The sequence below is a fragment of the Lepidochelys kempii genome, chromosome 3 (genome assembly GCF_965140285.1).
Source record: "Lepidochelys kempii isolate rLepKem1 chromosome 3, rLepKem1.hap1, whole genome shotgun sequence".
Lineage (NCBI taxonomy): Eukaryota > Metazoa > Chordata > Testudines > Cheloniidae > Lepidochelys > Lepidochelys kempii.
In genome coordinates, this window is record NC_136382.1 from 25,078,706 (window position 1) to 25,100,043 (window position 21,338).

A 21,338-nucleotide genomic window follows, 5' to 3' on the forward strand; every position below is an offset into this window, starting at 1 on the left:
GGTGGCCTGAGATGAAAGACAAAGCTTAGTCCTGGAGCCTCCAGCTACAACACCTCCACCTACCTGTAGCCTCCAGCTACAACATGTCTCTGAATTCCACAGGTGGGGATTGCCCATTAGTAATGAACTTAGAATTTCTCTCTTACTGCTTTTCACCATACAAAATATTAACTATTTAGAGGAAGATACATTATGGTTTATTTGTACAGCGTTTTTTAGCATTTCAAACTTCTCTTTAGGAAAAGATTGCACAGGCCACACAAATCTGCCCGCAACGGATAGAAGTCAACAGAACCGTCAAGAGTCTTGACACAGAAATGAATCGCTTAAGAGACAAGATCAATTTAGAAAGAGATCATCATGGAAACAGAGAAGAAATAATAAAGTAAACAGTGGCTACATATTTTGGGGTTGGGGGGCAGAATAGTTGCTTCATTGGGACAGTAGATTAGTTTTATTTTAATTATCTCTAAACTTTTTTAAAAAAACAAGTCTGATTAATGGTGACGGGTGCTCTTCTTGAACTAAGGAGTAGTCATAGCCTTAAATATGTTTGGCTGCTCATTGCATTATTTCTGTAGCACCCAAATGTGGTGCTGTGTGCTCCAGAGAAACTGAATAAGACATGGTCCCTACCATAAACAGTTTTCAATTTCTATTTTTATATACAATGTAACAAAAATAGGAAGAGTGGAGTAAGGACCTCTGTCCACCTATGTCTGTTGCTCTGGCATTAGGATGCTGACCACCTCACTTTGCATGACACTGTTTCCAAGGCAGGGTCCATCATACTCATCAAAGTAAGTGGTGCCAGCTGCTGTGGGCATTTGTATTTTTGGAGTTAGAGAATTCATAGATTTAAAGCCAGAAGGACCAGGATGATTATCTAGATTGGTGTTTCTCAAATATATTTGATTGGCCCCCCCTTTGTGTCTGTAGTTTGCGCACCGCCGTCCCTCCTCCCCCCTGAGTACATATACCACCACCCAGCTCTGAAGGCAGAGTGAAGAGCAGCGGCTGTTGTCTGGGCTCCCAGCTCTGAAGGCAGCGCTGTACCAGCAGCAGCACAGAAGTAAGGGCAACAATATGAAAAGTGATATTTGTCAATATCACTTTTCACAGCGGACTTAGCACTCCATTGCCACCCTTACTTCTACACTACTGCTGCCACCACGGGGCTGATAGCTAGACCCCTGCTGCTTCCAGGTGAGTAGTTTGGAAGGCCTCTGGCTGTTACCTATATCCCCATCTCCTGGGTGTGCATGGCCTTCTGCACATGTCCCAGCCCCTGGGACTGACAGCCAGAGTTCTTAAATAATGGCACACAGCTCGCACTTCCCTTGATGCATTCCCATGCCTCCCTTGTGAGGTTCGTCCCATAGTTTGAGAATCACTGATCTAGTCTGATTTCTTGCATGATACTGAACTTCGCTCTGTAATTCTTAAATCAAGTCCAAAAATTTGTATTGAACTAGAGCTGCCTTTTAGAAAAAAAAAATCTAGTCTTGATTTCATAAATTCTAAGGTTAGAAGTTACCATTGTGATCATCTAGTCTGACTGCCTGTATAACACAGGCCATAGGACTTCCCCAAAGTAATTCCTAGAGCATATTATTTTAGAAAAACATCCATATTTTGGGTTTATTTACATTACCCTCCATTAGTTAATCATCAAGCCAATTTTTTTTGCGGGGAGGGGCGGGGGGACAGGGGGAGACACAATGTGGGTTTTCCTTACTAAACATATGAAAAATCTTTGGTCTGAATAGTTATAGGTGAGGCTTTGAATCTACTGTGCTGTGTGTCATAACTCTTATGGTTATCAAGTACCATATCAGCTGGTTCGATTATCTTGCCTGGGATTGATGTCAGGCTGACAGGCTTATAACTACCTGGGCCTTCCAGTTTACCCTTTTTTAAATTGGCATGTTCACTTCCTTCCAGTCTTCTGGAACTTCATGGTCCAAGATTTTTTTGAAATCAGCATTGATGGTACAGTGAGCTCCTCAGACAGCTTTTTAAAAAATTCTTGGATGCAGGTTATCTTGACTTGCTGATTAAAAATGTCTAAGTTTGGTAACTAATATTCTCCAGAGATACTAGTGGAATGGAGTATTATCACCATGTGGTGAGTCTTCATTATGTGGGGTTTTTTACACAAATACAAATATATTTGTCGAACACCTTTGCCTTTTGTGCATTGTAACAGATAATTCTACCATTTGCATCTAGCAGTGGACCAGTACCATTTTCAGGATTCTTTTTGTTCCTAGTATAGTTAGGAAAAAAACAACTCCTTTATTGTCCTTAACTTCATTGGCCCTAGATTTCTCCTTGTGTCCCTTGGCTTTCTTTATCAATTATGTACAGTTACTAACTTCTCATTTATAATCATTGCTATCAAGTTCCCCTTTCTTCCATTTGTTATATATTATTTTTTATTTTTTACAGATGCCTTCACTTACCCTCTAAACAAAGTTGTTTTTTAACTAGCACAGCCTTCTTCCTCAGTTGCAGGATTGTTGCTTTTGGGGCATTTAGTAAGGTATTCGTAAATGATTTCCAATTCTCATTCACACTCTTCTGATTAAATTCTTCCTCCCAGCTGGTTTGGCTCACAATTGTTTTCATCTTTCTGAAATTGGTCCTACTAAAGCTCTGTTTGTTTGTCTATCAAATAATGTATGTTACCAGTCTAGACTTTTTTTCTGTTTGTACATTATAAATGTCATCAAGCCATGATTACTTGTACCTAAGTTACCATTAACTTTTAGTTCTGTCATCAGTTCCACTTGATCACAGAATATCAGGGTTGGAAGGGATCCCCTGAAGGTCATCTAGTCCAACCCCCTGCTCGAAGCAGGAACAATTCCCAGTTAAATCATCCCAGCCAGGGCTTTGTCAAGCCTGACCTTAAAAACCTCTAAGGAGGGAGATTCTACCACCTCCCTAGGTAACGCATTCCAGTGTTTCACCACCCTCTTAGTGAAAAAGTTTTTCCTAATATCGAATCTAAACCTCCCCCACTGCAACTTGAGACCATTACTCCTCATTCTGTCATCTGCTACCATTGAGAACAGTCTAGAGCCATCCTCTTTGGAACCCCCTTTCAGGTAGTTGAAAGCAGCTATCAAATCCCCCCTCATTCTTCTCTTCTGCAGGCTAAACAATCCCAGCTCCCTCAGCCTCTCCTCATAAGTCATGTGTTCTAGACCCCTAATCATTTTTGTTGCCCTTCGCTGGACTCTCTCCAATTTATCCACATCCTTCTTGTAGTGTGGGGCCCAAAACTGGACACAGTACTCCAGATGAGGCCTCACCAATGTCGAATAGAGGGGAACGATCACGTCCCTCGATCTGCTCACTATGCCCCTACTTATACATCCCAAAATGCCATTGGCCTTCTTGGCAACAAGGGCACACTGCTGACTCATATCCAGCTTCTCGTCCACTGTCACCCCTAGGTCCTTTTCTGCAGAACTGCTGCCTAGCCATTCGGTCCCTAGTCTGTAGCGGTGCATTGGATTCTTCCATCCTAAGTGCAGGACCCTGCACTTATCCTTATTGAACCTCATCAGATTTCTTTTGGCCCAATCCTCCAATTTGTCTAGGTCCTTCTGTATCCTATCCCTCCCCTCCAGCATATCTACCACTCCTCCCAGTTTAGTATCATCCGCAAATTTGCTGAGAGTGCAATCCACACCATCCTCCAGATCATTTATGAAGATATTGAACAAAACCGGTCCCAGGAGCGACCCTTGGGGCACTCCACTTGATACCGGCTGCCAACTAGACATGGAGCCATTGATCACTACCCGTTGAGCCCGACAATCTAGCCAGCTTTCTACCCACCTTATAGTGCATTCATCCAGCCCATACTTCCTTAACTTGCTGACAAGAATACTGTGGGAGACCGTGTCAAAAGCTTTGCTAAAGTCAAGAAACAATACATCCACTGCTTTCCCTTCATCCACAGAACCAGTAATCTCATCATAAAAGGCGATTAGATTAGTCAGGCATGACCTTCCCTTGGTGAATCCATGCTGGCTGTTCCTGATCACCTTCCTCTCATGCAAGTGCTTCAGGATTGATTCTTTGAGGACCTGCTCCATGATTTTTCCAGGGACTGAGGTGAGGCTGACTGGCCTGTAGTTCCCAGGATCCTCCTCCTTCCCTGATCTGTAGAACAAGGTCTAATATAGAATTCCACTGTGGTGGCTGTAGCACTTTTTGAGTTAGGAAATTGTCATCTATACGTTTAGAAATTCTAAGTATATTTTAAGTACAGGCAGCATGAGACCTCCAGCATATCATTCATATTGAAGACACCTGTGATCAGAGTTTTTTCCTACACATTGTAGAGAGGCACCTAAGGAAGTCATCCTGTTCTGTGTCATGATTTGGTAGTCTGTAGCACACACCAACTACTACCCCATCTTGTGCTTTATCTGTTAGGAAATTGATCTGTAAGTATTCAAGACCATTTTCTTCTGAGTTGTCCATGACTTGGAAAAAATGCCATTTTTGCTGTAGAGTCCTACTCACCCTCCCCTTTTTGCCCATTTACTCCTTCCTAAATAAGTTATGACCATTGATTTTAAGATTCCAGGTGTGCAAATAAACCCACCAGGTTTCAGTAATACCAACTAGATTGAATTTATGCTCCTAAATTAGCAATTCCAATTATTTTTTGTTACCATGTCTTTCAGTATTAGTGTGTAGGCAATTCAGTAATTTCTTGTCTTCATGCTCATGTTCCGTGATTAATCAACATCCTGATTTTTGTGCTGATTGCTTATCTCTCCTTCTTTTTATCCTCCCCTTTTGTTATTAGTTTAACCCCTCTTGACTACTCTAGCCAGTCTAGAGTAGTCAGAGATTAGTCTACCCTCTACTGAGGTGAAGACCATGTAAACTATGTAGCTCCCTCTTCCTATAGCTTAGAAGGTGGACAAATCTTCCACAGAACCAACCCCCAATGCCACTTACCTAGCCAGCAATTCACTCCCAGAATCTTCTGCCTCCTGTCTTTCTTTGTGAGACAGGAAGGATTTCAGAGAAGATTTGCTTGGGTATTTTTGTTCTTCAGCACATTTCCAAGTTCCCTGAAGTAATCCGCTATCTGCGAGAGATCTCACAACGCAGTGTCAGTAATGCCAATATGAACCATTACCAATGTATCCTTGCCCATAGATTTCAGAAGTCTATCCAGTCTTAGAGTGACATCTTGTGTCCTGACTCTAGGAAGGCAGCTCAGTGTCCTTTTGTCTGCCTGTTCCTTGCCAAATGTTCTTTTGGTTCTTCTGTGTATTGACTCTGAAGAGTCAGAGCGGTGGAGAATCTGGGTTTCGACTGCTTGCTAATTCTAAACAATCTGTTCCAGACTGACAGATGGTGAGACTTTTTCTTACCTGTAATTTATCTGCTCATAACAGAAAATCTGTTGGTCTGGATTATTTCCCTTCCTTGTAAATTTGAGTTTTATAGAGTTAGAAGCATTTGAAATTTATCTAATGGAGCTTGTAATACCGTCACTGGGGGAGATGTTAGATAGCAAATCTCAACCAGTGAGGTACTGCTGTGTGCTGTTGGACACAGTCAATCCAACAGTTCATTCTAGACTAAATAACTTCTTGTTATGAGAACCCAAATGTAGAGGTAAAACTGAAATTGTTGTTCAACCGTCAAGCGTCTCCCACGATACTAATATGTATGGGCTATTCCTCTCACGTCTGCAGTTCAAAGTGGTAGCACAGCACTGTTCTAGCATGTCCCCTTCTCTGGCTAGCCGCCAGATCTTTTTGCTTTATTGCATTAGTCACATGGCTAATTGCTTTGCTCCTGACTCTTCTTTGCCAGGCTTTATTTTTTTTTTTTAGTTGAGGGTGAGGGGCAGTAGTAAGCAGCTGTCCTTTGTTGTCATTCTCTTCCTCCCCTGGATTGGGTCTTGAGCAGTGTTATGGTCCCAGCCACGCGGAGCCAGCACTCCCTGCAAGACTCCTGTCCCTCTTCTCCGCTCCCTCCCGTTCCCCCCTCCCCCCCCCAAGGTATGGCAGAGCAGCTGCATCATCACCAAGCTAAATTCAAGCAGTGTTCTATCTGAGACAGCTTTTGCAGGCTCTCTGGAGGGCAAATTGTGCCCTGCCTGTTCTCAGCTAGCCTACTGTTGTACTGCTAGAGCACAGGGTTATTAATCAGAAAGGCATGCTGCGTCTCTTACTGCCCCAAAAAGCTGCAACTCCAACGCCAAAAAGTCCAATGGGGAGACCCAGACAGAGTGGCGAAAGAGATTCCAAGAATGAGGAGGACTTCAGTCAGCAAGCCCATGGAGTAAATCCCAGGGCAGCACAGGACTGGAAAGAAGGAGGGGGAAAAAAACTTTTAGGGGCCTCCTGGTCCCCCTGCCTAGGTCCTAAAATGAGTTCTCTATTCCCTGGGGAGAGAAGCAGGGCTTTTATCTAGTTCCCCTTCTTCCTGGTTCAAACCAGGGAACTAGACCCCATCTCCTGAGCAGAGGCAATGGGACCTTAGAGTGGGAGAACAATGAGGGAGGCATATCCAGAGGGCACAAGACTCTGTATTCAGCAAACTGCAAGAGACCATGCCCTGGCCACAGTTGGGCAGCAACATCTACAAAGCAGGACAAAAAAATCTCCAGAGCGCTAAAGAGGGTAAGGAAAGCTACAATGTCCTCTGTCTCAGGCAGCTCCTACTCTGCTGAGGTTCTGTTTCTGAGCAGGATATGGGAAAAATGCAGCCAAGGACTTCACCATGAGATGTTCAGCACCATGTGCAGAAAGGTTGCATCCACGCTCCAGATCCAACCTGAAGAGGAACACTAAGACAAGCCTAAAAACAAATACTTGCCTTCCAAATCCTCACCCTGAGGAAGCAATTCCCCTGTACCCATGCTTTGAGGATGTGATCCGAGAAGGATGGGAAACCTCAGACAAGTGTGAACATACAAACAGGCATGCACCTAAAATACTATAAATGTCAAGGGCCCAAAAAGTGTAATTTTGAAGTTCCAAATGTCAATGCTGCAGTGACATTACTAGCAAAAGATATGGTGATACCATCTGAAGGGGATTTCTTTCCCAAAGATCCAGCCAACAGAAAGGTGGAAGCCAGCCTTGGAAGGGACTTCGAAGCTTCCTTGTCTGCCCTTAGAGCATCCTTGGAAGTTACAAGAGTTACAGTATCCTGCCTGAAGAACGGAGATCACTTAGACTTCTGGCTTGCTAATTAAGAAAATTTTCCTAGCAACAGCCTTCATGCCAGGTGCCTTAATGCAGGTAATGAGATTTTCAGCAAGGGCCATGGAATCCAGGTCAGTAGCCAGATACAGTGTATGGCTTCTTCTGTGGAACAAAACAAACAAATCCCATGTTCATCTAAATTAACAGTCTCTCCTATTTGGGGAAAAATTGGATAAGATAGTGGCAGAAGGTGCTGCCAAATGGAAACAGTCCCTCCCTTCTCTATGCAATGCTCTGAAGAGTGATTAGAAACCCAGCAAGAGACAGAAATGCTCCTTTAATCCATCCTCACAAAAGTACCAGAGGAAGGACAACAGACATATCAGGGGAAAACCCTGGAACCAGGGCTTGGGTGGAAAATCCAGAGGAAGTCCCACTGCCTGTAAGAACCCACTATGACAAGGAACAAATGTGTGCCTGCCCAGATCCTATTTCTCAGAAGAATGGTACATATCAACCACAGGCAAGTGGTAAGAGGGGTAGTGAGTTACAGATAAGTCCTTTGTACTAAAGGCCTCACCCCATCCTTCTATGCCTTCTGTGATGAGATAACTGGTTCTCTGGATAAAGGGAAAGCAGTGGACGTGTTGTTCCTTGACTTTAGCAAAGCTTTTGACACTGTCTCCCACAGTATTCTTGCCAGCAAGTTAAAGAAGTATGGGCTAGATAAATGGACTATAAGGTGGATAGAAAGCTGGCTAGATTGTCAGGCTCAACGGGTAGTGATCAATGGCTCCATGTCTAGTTGGCAGCCGGTATCAAGTGGAGTGCCCCAAGGGTCAGTCGTGAGGCCGGTTTTGTTCAATATCTTCATAAATGATCTGGAGGATGGTGTGGATTGCACCCTCAATAAGTTTGCAGATGACACTAAACTGGGAGGAGAGGTAGATAGGCTGGAGGGTAGGAATAGGATACAGAGGGCCCTAGACAAATTGGAGGATTGGGCCAAAAGAAATCTGATGAGGTTCAACAAGGACAAGTGCAGAGTCCTGCACTTAGGACGGAAGAATCCAATGCACCTCCACAGACTAGGGACCGAACGGCTAGGCAGCAGTTCTGCGGAAAAGGACCTAGGGGTTACAGTGGACGAGAAGCTGGATATGAGTCAACAGTGTGCCCTTGTTGCCAAGAAAGCCCATGGCATTTTGGGATGTATAAGTAGGGGCACTGCCAGCAGATCAAGGGACGTGATCGTTCCCCTCTATTCGACACTGGTGAGGCCTCATCTGGAGTACTATGTCCAGTTTTGGGCCCCACACTACAAGAAGGATGTGGAAAAATTGGGAAGTGTCCAGTGGAGGGCAACAAAAATGATTAAGGGACTGGAACCCATGAGCTATGAGGAGAGGCTGAGGAAACTGGGATTGTTTAGTCTACAGAAGAGAAGAATGGGGGGGATTTGATAGCTGCTTTCAACTATCTGAAAGGGGGTTCCAAAGAGGATGGCTCTAGACTGTTCTCAGTGGTAGCAGATGACAGAACAAGGAGTAATGGTCTCAAGTTGCAGTGGGGGAGATTTAGGTTGGATATTAGGAAAACCTTTTTCACTATGAGGGTGGTGAAACGCTGGAATGCGTTCCCTAGGGAGGTGGTGGAATCTCCTTCCTTCTAAGTTTTTAAGGTCCAGGCTTGACAAAGCCCTGGCTGGGATGATTTAATTGGGGATTGGTCCTGCTTTGAGCAGGGGGTTGGACTAGATGACCTCCTGAGCTCCCTTCCAACCCTGATATTCTATGATTCAGTCCCAGAGAACATCCACAGGGGTCTTCTCATATGCTCTCTAGACCCACAGAAACTCTCAACCAATGCCAGCCTGATGGGGTGGGGAGCACGCGTCTGAGCCACAGAACAACACAAGATGCCTCAGACTCCTGGGAAAGGAACCAGAGAGTCAAACTAGTTCTGCTAAGGTTCTAGAGCTATCTAGAGGATGACCAGTTGGACAGGCCACAGAAGTTTGTACTGTTTCAACAACCAGGAAGAGAAAGGAGTTCAACTCTACATGTAGAAAAAATATCAGTATTGGAATGGGCAGAGAGGACCCTTCCTTCCGTTAGAGCGATACACACAAAAGGAGAACTGAACCAAAAGACAGACTGGCTCAGCAGACAGTCATCAACTTAGAATGGTGCCTAAATCAAAAAGTCTTCACTCTGATCTTGTAGACATTTGGCCTCACTTTAGTCAACCTGTTTGCCAATCACAAGAACCCAAAGCAGGGTTCTTCACCGGAGAAATACTTCACCAGGAAAAGAGATCCAGTGTCCATGGGGACAGATGCTCTTTCACATAGATGTGGCCACAAGGCCTGCTATATTCATTCATGCCCTTTACACATCTAGGAAAGGTGATCCAGGAGATAAAGTGAGAAGGCACAAAGGTGACAATGCCAACTTCGCAACAGCAAAGGAGATCATATTTCTCTGATCTGGTAGAATTGAAATTGGGACCACCATTGCAGCTACTAGTGAGAACAGAGACATCCTTCGCCAAAGCCCATTCCTCCAACCAGACCATCGATACAACTGATAGCCTGGGTATTGAGAGGGAAGTGTTGGTCTATCCTCAAAGTGATCAGAACTCTGCTGTCCTCCAGAGGAGCTTCCACATTAAAGGCTTACTTCTCCATCTGGAGCAGGTTTCATGGTGTCAAGAATGCCAAGGATCCTAATACTCCTGTTGTTCAGGACTTTCTTGAAGAGAAGGGACTTCAGTCCAGCACGGTAGCACTTCAGATGTCAGCCATAAGTAGCATACTATTTGTAGGATCCTCTGTTTCCTTAGTGGATAATCCTCAGGTATCCAGATTCCTCCAAGCAAAACCAGTATTTCCTAAGTGGGATTTACCCCGGTATTGAAAGCCATAACCACTCACCCTTTTGAACCACTGACATAAATATCTGCCTTCTATCTGTCCATCAAAACCTGTTTTGTGGTGGCCATGATGTATGCCAGACAAGTTTCTGAACTGGTAGCCTATCCATGCAGGAACCCCACTGTGGGTTCCAAGATGACCAGGTGGAACTACAGAATTGTTCTTGCCTAAGGTGAATTCATCTTTCCATGCCTCACAAGAGATCATTCTCACTTCATTCGGTCCAAAGCCACAGTACCCGAGTGTAAAGCTGTGGCGTGCTATAGATGTTCGAAGAGCGCTAAAGATCTATGTCAAATGCACAGAATGAACAAGAAGCTTGGGATCCTTGTTTGTCTTCATTCATCTGAAGTGCCAAGGGCTCAGAGTTTCCAAACTATCCCTCGTTAGATGGATCAAGCTCTGTATCTTAGGTATACATGGCATAAGAGGGGCTCCTATCCCAGGTGGAATCAAGGTACATTCTACAAGATCTGTGGCAACCTCATGGGACAAAAGAGTTGTACTTCCACCATAGAGATCTGCAGGACAGCAACATGGTCTCAGGCTAACACCTTTTAGGCACTATAAAGTGGACTTTCTGTCCTTAGCAGAGGCCGCCTGTGGTGAGATGGTGCTGCAGATGGTGGTCCATTAATAGTATTGTCGTTTAAGCAATCAACAATGCTGTTCCCTGCCCAATTTTGTTTTTCTCTCTCCATCCATCCCTACTTCTGGTCACTGCTGGCTACTTCCTCTGTATATCAGAACTGTGGGAGACACTGGGCTGCAGAATGATAAATTTCTTACTGCTAGCAGAAAGCAGTTATCAAGTATCTCCCACAATTCTGCCCTCCTTGGATGTCTTAATAGCCAAGGGACAAAATTTTATTTTGATAGTTACCTTTATAGACTGTAGCCTGCTGTACGCAATTAACTGCCCATCACTGAAGTTACTGTTACTAATCATGTTCTATGAGTTTTTACTTTGAAATGACTCATCTGGCAGCAAACCAGAGAAGGGGTCCTGTCTAGCATAAGATGTGCTAAAGCTTTGTACTGGAAACTGAAGACAGGAGGGGAATAGTCCATATATATCAGAATGGAAGGGAAGTAGAAGAGCAGGAAATAGCCCAAACGTATCAGAATTGTGTGAGACACTGCTAGCAGAAAAGAAAGTACAGAAAACGCTCTTTTATCCGGCACTTCACCAGCTGACAAGCGGTATAAACCAACATTTCTGATCTGCACTGAAAGTCTGGTTTATAGTACGGTTGTTCAGAGGCCGGCAGGGGGCTGGGGCATGGGCAGGGTTCAGGGTGCCAGATGGTGGGGGCGCTTACATCAGGTGGCTCCCCGCAAGTGGCTCCCCGTCCCTGCTGTTGCTGGCAGAGGCACAGCCAGGCATGCTGCCTCTGTCCCCCACTCCCCGAGCACTGGCTCCATGGCTCCCGTCCCAGCCTGTTGGCCGGGAACCGCGGCCAATGGGAGCTGCGGAGGGGTCGGGGGGAGCGCCTACAGATGGAGGCAGCGTGCCTGCTTGCAGGGGCACCTGGCCACACCTCCACCTGGAGCAACAGGGATGGAGAGCTGCCAGAGGTGAGCGCGTGCCACCCCCCACGGCACCCCAAGCCCCCCCTCCCAGACCCAAACTTCCTTCCAGAGCGTGCCTCGCAGCATGCCCCTGCCCCCGCCCCCCTCCAAACTCCTCCCTCTGAGTTAACTGGCATTTTTAATTTACCAGCATCCCCATTCTCCCAGCATGCCAGTTAAAAAGCTTTTACTGTATCAGCTAAAGAATTTACCATTCCTTTTCTCCCCCAACAAAGAACAATAATCTTTTTTATTAACAATGATTTTCCCTTCCCTGAGAAAATTCAGCTTATGTGCCCACATGATGTTAGTTTTAGAGTGATGGTTTAATAGATTGTAAGCATATGTTTGTTTTTTGTTTTTGTTTTCTGAAAAGAGAATGTTGGTTGTCAGTATGGTTTTAAATTAAGCATCAAGAGTTTGCTTGGGTCCTAACAGCATCTTTTGAGTTTAACTAGATATTTATGAGAATCTTTTTGCTGATAAAACAGGCAGCTTCTTGACGCAAAGGACAAATATCAGGATGCAGAAGGTAAAGTGAAGAATCTGAAGAAGTTTATTAAATTGTTGGATCAAATAATGACACAGAGATACAAAATGTATCAACAGTTCAGAAGGTGAGTGTGATCTTTATTTTAGTGTTAGTGGTTCAAATACCTGTGATGGGGCAGATTAAAAATATTTGTCATAAAATTCTATTGATTGGGGAAATATAGGTATTTCCCAGGGCCACTCAGAAGAAATTTCTGTATTCAACACATTTAAAATTCCTGTGATAGGCCTCCACACCATATGTACTTTTTTCAATAATTCTGACTGACCATTATCCTCTTCTTGCCCCTCTTTTAAAAATACTCAAACAAAATTGAAATTGGGAAAGGTATAACATAAAATATTTTAAGAGTTGCAACTAATTGCAGCTAAAAAAAATCAAATCTTTGCATCGCTTAATTCCAGGAGAGAGTTCTATGTACTGGATGTTACCAGAAGGCTTTGCTTATATGTTGTTCAACTGCAAATGGGTTCTTTATTGCTGAGAGTTCAGAAATAAAAATATGCTATTGAATGCGCACCTGGGGTTAGAATATGGCTTCAAAATTAGAAGCTACTGTTTTCTAGCAGCCCTCTTTCTGTGTGGGATATTGTGGCATTGACTCCTTCTTCTTAGAGTGATTGTCCACGTGGATTCCACTTTTTGTGTGCATATGCCCCATGCACGTGAGGTTGGATTCTTTTGGCCTGCAGTGTTGGTTGGGGATGTGCCTGTGCCATAAATGCTTTTGGGCATAAAGGGCAGAACGGGCCCAATCATCCCTCAGTTCCTTCGTACCACCCATGGCAGCAAGAGAGAACCTCTGCAGCGTCCATCTTCTTCTCTGACATGTGCTAGTACAGGGGCAGCTAACCTGTGGCTTCAGAATTTACTATGCGGCTCCTTGTATAGGCACCAACTCCAGGGTGGAGCTACAGGCTCCAACTTTCCAATGTGCCAGGGGGTGCTCACGGCTCAACTGAGATTTTTGTCAGTAGTGTCTGCAGATCCATGCCTGCGCCATAGATACCCTTGTGCTCTGGTATGAGAGTATATAGGGAGGGGACAGACCAGTTCCTTCTCAGACACCTGCAGCTTGAGACTGAGCATTGCTGTGTCGTTGGCTATCTATGCAGCTTGCTACCTCTTTAGCTTAATCTTTTTTCTTTCTTGATACTTACTTTATTATTTTATTTAGAGCAATCCTCTTCCGCTCTGTTTCAGATCATGACTGGATTCATGGTAGAGTAGGAACTGGAGAGGCAGTCAGTCCACACCCCACATTATATCCGCAGTGCTGAGCATTAGGAATTCCAGGGCAGAGGTACAAACTAGTGGACACTACTTGCAAGATATTCCAGTTTCAGACTCATGGTATGCGTTCCCACATGTAGAGTACAGATAGGGACCACACATCAAAGAACTTAGAGTTAGAAGTAAGTAACCTCAATTTGTGTTTATTTATTTATTTATTTATTTATTTATTGCATAACCATGGTTATGCAATTTACATTAATCACTCTGTAGGGATTCCTCAGGAAACCCACTTAACTCTTATGGTCTCAAAATCCAGGCCTGAATGGCACATTTTAATATAATCATTTGAACTCCTTGTACTTCCCAGGTCTCTCATTAGTCACATCTGTATTTAGGTTATTTTTCTGAGATAAATTTTCAGCTAGACTAAACTTGCTCTCCTGTACAGAGATGGTAACAGCATGGGAGAAGCTAAAGCTCCAGGATCTGCCCCTCATGTGAAGCTTTGCTAATTAATGACTGGCACTCCCCATGCCTGCTCTACCTAGGTGAGAGGGACATATCCCCAAGTGAAGTTCCATATGTCGTTCCTTCTTTAAATGAATTCAGAAAGCTAGAGAAGTATGCCTGAAGTTGTTTCTACAAAAAAGCTCAATGCAAGCCACAGACACAGAAGAATATCATTGCTGGACTACACTCATCTAGTCAGTCTCTCTCCATTAGTGTCCTGATGAGCCAATATTTCACCCCAAGATCTTGGACCAATTCCAAGAGGCCCTAGTCATCCACAGCCATTCCAGGGTCACTGTTCACTGATGGGCCAAACGGAACGTTGCTCCAGAGAGAATCATAGAATATCAGGGTTGGAAGGGACCTCAGGAGGTCATCTAGTCCAACCCCCTGCTCAAAGCAGTACCAATCCCCAATTAAATCATCCCAGCCAGGGCTTTGTCAAGCCTGACCTTAAAAACTTAGAAGGAAGGAGATTCCACCACCTCCCTAGGGAACGCATTCCAGCGTTTCACCACCCTCCTAGTGAAAAAGTTTTTCCTAATATCCAACCTAAACCTCCCCAACTGCAACTTCAGACCATTACTCCTCGTTCTGTCATCTGCTACCACTGAGAACAGTCTAGATCCAGCCTCTTTGGAACCCCCTTTCAGGTAATTGAAAGCAGTTATCAAATCCCCCTCATTCTTCTCTTCCGCAGACTAAACAATCCCAGTTCCCTCAGCCTCTCCTCATAAGTCATGTGTTCCCGTCCCCTAATCATTTTTGTTGCCCTCCACTGGACACTTCCCAATTTTTCCACATCCTTCTTGTAGTGTGGGGCCCAAAACTGGACATAGTACTCCAGATGAGGCCTCACCAATGTCGAATAGAGGGGAACAATCACGTCCCACTGTAACCCCTAGGTCCTTTTTTGCAGAGCTGCTGCCTAGCCACTCGGTCCTAGTCTGTAGCATGCATGGGATTCTTCCGTCCTAAGTGCAGGACTCTGCACTTGTCCTTGTTGAACCTCATCAGTTTTCTTTTGGCCCAATCTTCTAATTTGTCTAGGTCCCTCTGTATCCTATCTCTACCCTCCAGTGTATCTACCTCTCCTCCCACTTTAGTGTCATCTGCAAACTTGCTGAGAATGCCATCCTTCAGATCATTAATGAAGATATTGAATAAACCTGCCCCAGGACCGACCCTTGGGGCACTCTGCTTGATACCGGCTGCCAACTAGACATGGAGCCATTGATCGCTACCCGTTGAGCCTGACAATCTAGCCAGCTTTCTATCCACCTTATAGTCCATTCGTCCATCCCATACTACTTTAACTTGCTGACAAGAATACTGTGGGAGACCGTGTCAAAAGCTTTGCAAAAGTCAAGGAACAACACGTCCACTGCTTGCCCCTCATCCACAGAGCCAGTTATCTCGTTATAGAAGGCAATTAGATTAGTCAGGCATGACTTGCCCTTGGTGAATCCATGCTGACTTTGCCTGATCACTTTCCTCTCCTCCAAGTGCTTCAGAATTGATTCCTTGAGGACCTGCTCCATGATTCTTCAAGGGACTGAGGTGAGGCTGACTAGCCTGTAGTTCCCAGGATCCTCCTCCTTCCCTTTTTTAAAGATGGGCACTACATTAGCCTTTTTCCAGTCGTCCGGGACTCCCCCTCTCGCCATGAGTTTTCAAAGATAATGGCCAATGGCTCTGCAATCACGTCCGCCAACTCCTTTAGCACTCTCGGATGCAGCGCATCCAGCCCCATGGACTTGTGCTCGTCCAGCTTTTCTAAATAGTCCGAAACCACTTCTTTCTCCACAGAGGGCTGGTCACCTCCTCCCCATGCTGTGCTGCCCAGTGCAGTAGTCTGGGAGCTGACCTTGTTCGTGAAGACAGAGGCAAAAAAAGCATTGAGTACATTAGCTTTTTCCAAATCCTCTGTCACTAGGTTGCCTCCCTCATTCAGTAAGGGGCTCACATTTTCCTTGCCTTTCTTCTTGTTGTTAACATACCTGAAGAAACCCTTCTTGTTATTCTTAACACGTCTTGCTAGCTGCACCTCCAGGTGTGATTTGGCCTTCCTGATTCCTCTCCTGCATGCCTGAGCAACATTTTTATACTTCTCCCTGATCATTTGTCCAATCTTCCACTTCTTGTAAGCTTCTTTTTTGTGTTTAATATCAGCAAGGATTTCACTGTTAAGCCAAGCTGGTCGCCTGCCATATTTACTATTCTTTCTACACATCGGGATGGTTTGTCCCTGTAATCTCAATAAAGGTTCTTTAAAATACAGCCAGCTCTCCTGGACTCCTTTTCCTCTTATGTTGTTCTCCCAGGGGATCCTGCCCATCAGTTTCCTGAGGTTGTCAAAGTCTGCTTTTCTGAAGTCCAGGGTCTGTATTCTGCTGCTTTCCTTTCTTCCCTGTGTCAGGATCCTTAACTTGACCATCTCATGGTCCCTGCCTCCCAGGTTCCCATCCACTTTTGCTTCCCCTACTAATTCTTCCTGGTTTGTGAGCAGCAGGTCAAGAAGAGCTCTGCCCCTGGTTGGTTCCTCCAGCACTTGCACCAGGAAATTGTCCCGTACACTTTCCAAAAAGTTCCTGGATTGTCTGTGCACTGCTGTATTGCTCTCCCAGCAGATATCAGGGTGATTGAAGTCTCCCATGAGAACCAGGGCTTGCGATCTAGTAACTTCCATTAGTTGCTGAAAGAAAGCCTCGTCCACCTCATGCCCCTGGTCCGGTGGTTTATAGCAGACTCCCACCACGACATCACCCTTGTTGCTCACACTTCTAAACTTAATCCAGAGACACTCAGGTTTTTCTGCAGTTTCATACCGGAGCTCTGAGCAGTCCTACTGCTCTCTTACATACAGTGCAACTCTCCCACCTTTTCTGCCCTTCCTGTCCTCCCTGAACAGTTTTATATCCATTCATGACAGTACTCCAGTCATGTGAGTTATCCCACCAAGTCTCTTATTCCAACCACATCATAATTCCTTGACTGTGCCAGGACTTCCAGTTCTCCCTGCTTGTTTCCCAGGCTTCTTGCATTTGTGTATAGGCACTTGACATAACTCGCTGATCATCTCTTTCTCAGTATGAGGCAGGAGCTCTCCTGTCTCACGCTCTCCTGCTCGTGCTTCCTCCCGGTATCCCACGTCCCCACTTACCTCAGGGCTTTGGTCTCCTTCCCCCTTTAAACCTAGTTTAAAGCCCTCCTCGATAGGTTAGCCAGCTTGCTTGCAAAGATGCTCTTCCCAGTCTTCGTTAGGTGGAGCCCATCTCTGCCTAGCACGCCTCCTTCTTGGAACACCATCCCATGGTCAAAGAATCCAAAGCCTTCTCTCCGACACCACCTGCGTAGCCATTCGTTGACTTCCACAATTCAACGGTCTCTACCCAGGCCTTTTCCTTCCACGGGGAGGATGGACGAGAACACCACTTGTGCCTCAAACTCGTTTATCCTTCTTCCCAGAGCCACGTAGTCTGCAGTGATCTGCTCAAGGTCATTCTTGGCAGTATTATTGGTGGCCACATGGAGAAGCAGGAAGGGGGTAGCGATCCGAGGGCTTGATGAGTCTTGGCAGTCTCTCCATCACATTGTCAATCCTAACTCCTGGCAAGCAGCAGACTTCTCGGTTTTCCCGGTTGGGACGGCAGATAGATGACTCAGTCCCCGACCACCACCACCCACCTCTTTCTCTTGGGAGCGGTGGTCGTGGAACCCCCATCCCTAGGACAGTGCATCTCATGCCTTCCAATTGGCGGAGTCTCCTTCTGTTCCCTTCCCTCAGATGTATCATCTAGTCCATTCTCCGCATTAGTACCTGTGGAGAGAACATGAAAATGGTTGCTTATCTGTATCTGCATTGCTGGTACATGGATGCTCCCCTTTCTTCTTCTGGAGGTCACATGCTGCCAAATTTCTTCACCGTCCTCCTGTGCCCGCTGCACAGCCTGCTCTGAATCTTCAGTATGTTGTGTCCGTAGAAGCATGTCCTGATGTCTGCCAGGAAATCTTCAGTTTCTCTTATGCAATGCAGGGTTGATATTTGTTTCTCCAGACCTTGAACCTTCTCTTCCAATATGGAGAAGTGGAGCAAGTGCATATCGCATTGTCTAATGCCTAGCGAGCCAAGACAGAAGTCGTCAGACTTCTGACTTATCTTGGCCAAAAGCCTGACCAGACCTCTTCGGGAGCCTTGGTACTGATTAGTTAGAAAGTGCTTGTGGTACTCACTGAATGTGTGGACTTTCTCTCTTTTGGTACTGTCCCTTCAGCACCAATCTCTGTACTGGGTGTCTCAGGACCCAGTACCTACCATCTCTGTATTTGTAACCTTGGAACTATGTTCCTTGGTAGCGGCTGTCTCAGTACAAAAATCATATAAACTTAACTGTGGGCCCAATAGAGAGAGAGGTTCAGAGTAGTGAGATCTAAGTCACTAATTACTGAATTATTGGTACTCCCTTAATTTGATATATCTCTGATATCCCCATAGAAGACTCTGAATAAAATGACTCCTCTCTTGGAGGAATTTACTCCTTTTCCTCATCCTCATCTGAACACAGCAGAGAGCCATCGCCCAACCTGCCTTCCCCTCCTTGGGTGAGTAGCACAATGGGAGTCAGAAATGAACTCCAGTGAGGATTCTGTCAGAGGTTGCACCAAAGATATCCCTAATTAATCTTCCACTCCACAGTCTGGATCTTCCACCAGACAGTAGGTTTGATGCAACTGAGAGCCTGACAGAATTGTATGAGAACCTTTCTCTTTCTGCTCTCCTTTTGGCACCCGCCTCTTATTTTCAGGAAGTCTGGACTTGGATCACCTGAGAGCAGTGGGTCCTGGAAACTATAAAGAAGGGGTATTCTATCCAATTCCATCCTTTTTCTTTTTTTTTCTTTTTCTTTCTCTCTTTCTCTGACCCTTCTTGTGAGATACTACTAAAACAAGAAGATTCATTTCTACAACTTGGAGCAGTGGAGGAGGTGCCCTTAGAGTTCAGGGACAAGGGATTTTATTCCCATTGTTTTCTCATCCCCCAAAGAAGGTAGAGGTTTGGTTACCCACCCTGGACCTTTCCTATATCAATACATTGATCTGCTGTTTCAAGTTCAGAATGACAACTCTGACCTTCGTAATTCCTTTGTTAAAGCCTCAGGACTGGTTCATGGCTCTCAACCTGTAAGATGCATATTTCTACATGTCCATTTATCCAACTCACAGGCAATAACTCCGATTCCTGGTGGGAACTTCTCACTATCAATAAGGCATCCTGCTCTTTGGACTTTCCACAGTACCACAGATATTCACAAAGTATTTGTTATATATGGCAACTCATCTAAGGTGGCAAAGACATCAGGTCTACCCATAACTCAATGAGCTGATTTGGGGAGATCACCGTAACAGATGATCAACTCAGTACAATTACCTCTGGAGCCCTGCAACTTCCCAGCCTTCAGAACATCTTGGCAGATCAACTCGGCAGACGGCTCTCAGATAATCGCAAGAGGTCGGTTAAAATACGCAGTCTTGCAGAACATCTTTTGCAGGTGCGGAGTTCCCAGTTAAAGATCTGTTTGCCACAAGCCAAAACAAGTGTCAAACTTTTTTTCCCACAAAGCGTTCCAGCCCAGGTTCCCTGATGGATGCATTTCTCATCCCAGAAATCATGAATGCCATTCCACTGATCCTCATGATCCAGAGGGTTCGAAGAAAAATGAAGCAAGGTTCAGGGATGGTGGTGATGATAGCCTCAGCATGGGCCCAGACTGTTCTGGTATTCAGATCCGAGGAATGTTTCAGGAACCACCAATTACTTTACCTGCTGAGCCTGACAGAAAAATGGTCAAATCCTGCACCTGAACCCAGCATTGCTTCATCTGGTAGCCTGAATGCTGGCTGGATGGTGCCCACTGAAAGAAGACTTTTGGCTGATGTTCAGTACGTTCTGCTCCTAAGTAAGAGAGCCTCAACCAGACTGATTTATAAAGCAAAGTGGAAGAAGGTTTCTATTTGAGCTTTTCAGCAACAGTGGTCTCCCTTGACAATACCCATTTCAGTAGTGTTGGACTATCTAATAGCTCTGAAACTGGTGTGAGGCTCTGTCCCTGAGGTCTGATTGGCCTGCTGGCACTACGTAAGATACAGCAGCAGGAACTGGAAGCTGTCAAACAATGGGGCTCCATCCTGTTCTGGACTGTGTGCCTTGTACTTCCTGCTGCCCACTACTTATTCCTGTTCCTGCTTCTCTGGCTTGATTTCCTGGCATCTAAGATGTGGTTTCTGACCTCCAGGTTGTCTCCTGCCTCTGACCCACCGGTATCCCAACCCGACTCTGGTTCCAGACTTTTGGTTCTGATTTCTAGTTTGTTTCCTACTTCTGACCCAGCCAACTCTTGACTCCTGTCTCATGACTTTGGACTTTGGTTCGAACTGCTAGATCTGGCTGCCCATGACCTGTCTGTGAAACTGTGGTAAAATTTCCCTAAACATTTTATTTTTAGTCTGGGAGCCCCCTCCCTCTTGGGACCTCAGTGTAGTATTTATGGCATTGTTGGGTCCTTCCTTTGCCACCTCTCAATGAAGCCTTCTGTGCTTCCTTAGCTCCAAGGGTAGGTGATATTCAGGCCCTCATGGCAGTTTCCACTGTGTTTGATAAGGAAAGTTTGATACTCTCAGCCCTCCTCATACCCAAAGTTGTTTCAGAAATCCCCATCAACCAATTCATATCTATCTGTTTTCTTCCTCAAGACTCCTTCGACCTTGGGAGAAACTAAACTTCATATACTTATCTGTTGTCTTTTTACACTGCCAGGACAAAACCATTCAAGAATGCACTAGACTGATTATGGCCTTTCCAAAGAGGGCTAAGGGGTCAGGAACTATCCTCTCCAAGATAATTCAAGTGGATCTCCGTTTGCATAAGGACATGTTATGAGTTACCCAGGTTAGATCCACCTTAGCCACATTAGAGCTCATTCCAGCAGCTTCTTCTGCCTGTGAAGAATGTCCCTATTCTGGAAATAATATAGACTAGCTCTGTAAAGCTCAGTCTTCACGTTCACAGGAACCTATTCTTTGGTAAAGGCTTCCAAATCGGATGCCCAGTTTGGTAGGGCTTCCCTGCACTCATTGTTTAAGTAGGTTTCAACTACCCACCTCCAAGCAAATAGATAACTTATTCTTAGTCAAAGAGAGTGGAATCCATGTGGAAAATCACTTACACTTTCTACTGTACACTTCCTGTGTTTCTTAAAGATGTGTTGTCCGGATGGATTCCACAATGTGCCCTCCTTCCCTGCTTCTGTGAAGTCCTACTTCTCTGGAATTCTGT

At 45.1% G+C, this 21,338-nt stretch overlaps 1 protein-coding gene across 9 annotated transcripts in view; it reads left to right on the top strand.

Moving 5' to 3' along the window:
- SMC6 (structural maintenance of chromosomes 6) overlaps nucleotides 1-21,338 on the top strand; it is a 91,137-nt gene that overhangs the window by 53,512 nt on the left and 16,287 nt on the right. For 7 of the 9 annotated variants that reach the window (XM_073335956.2, XM_073335955.2, XM_073335957.2 and 4 more), the window contains 2 exons: nucleotides 240-385; nucleotides 12,198-12,323. In XM_073335956.2, coding sequence (XP_073192057.1) covers nucleotides 240-385; nucleotides 12,198-12,323 — 272 coding nt within the window. Of the gene's footprint in view, nucleotides 1-239; nucleotides 386-12,197; nucleotides 12,324-21,338 lie in introns of those variants that run through there. The other 2 variants (XM_073335960.2, XM_073335962.2) reach the window with 2 other exon arrangements.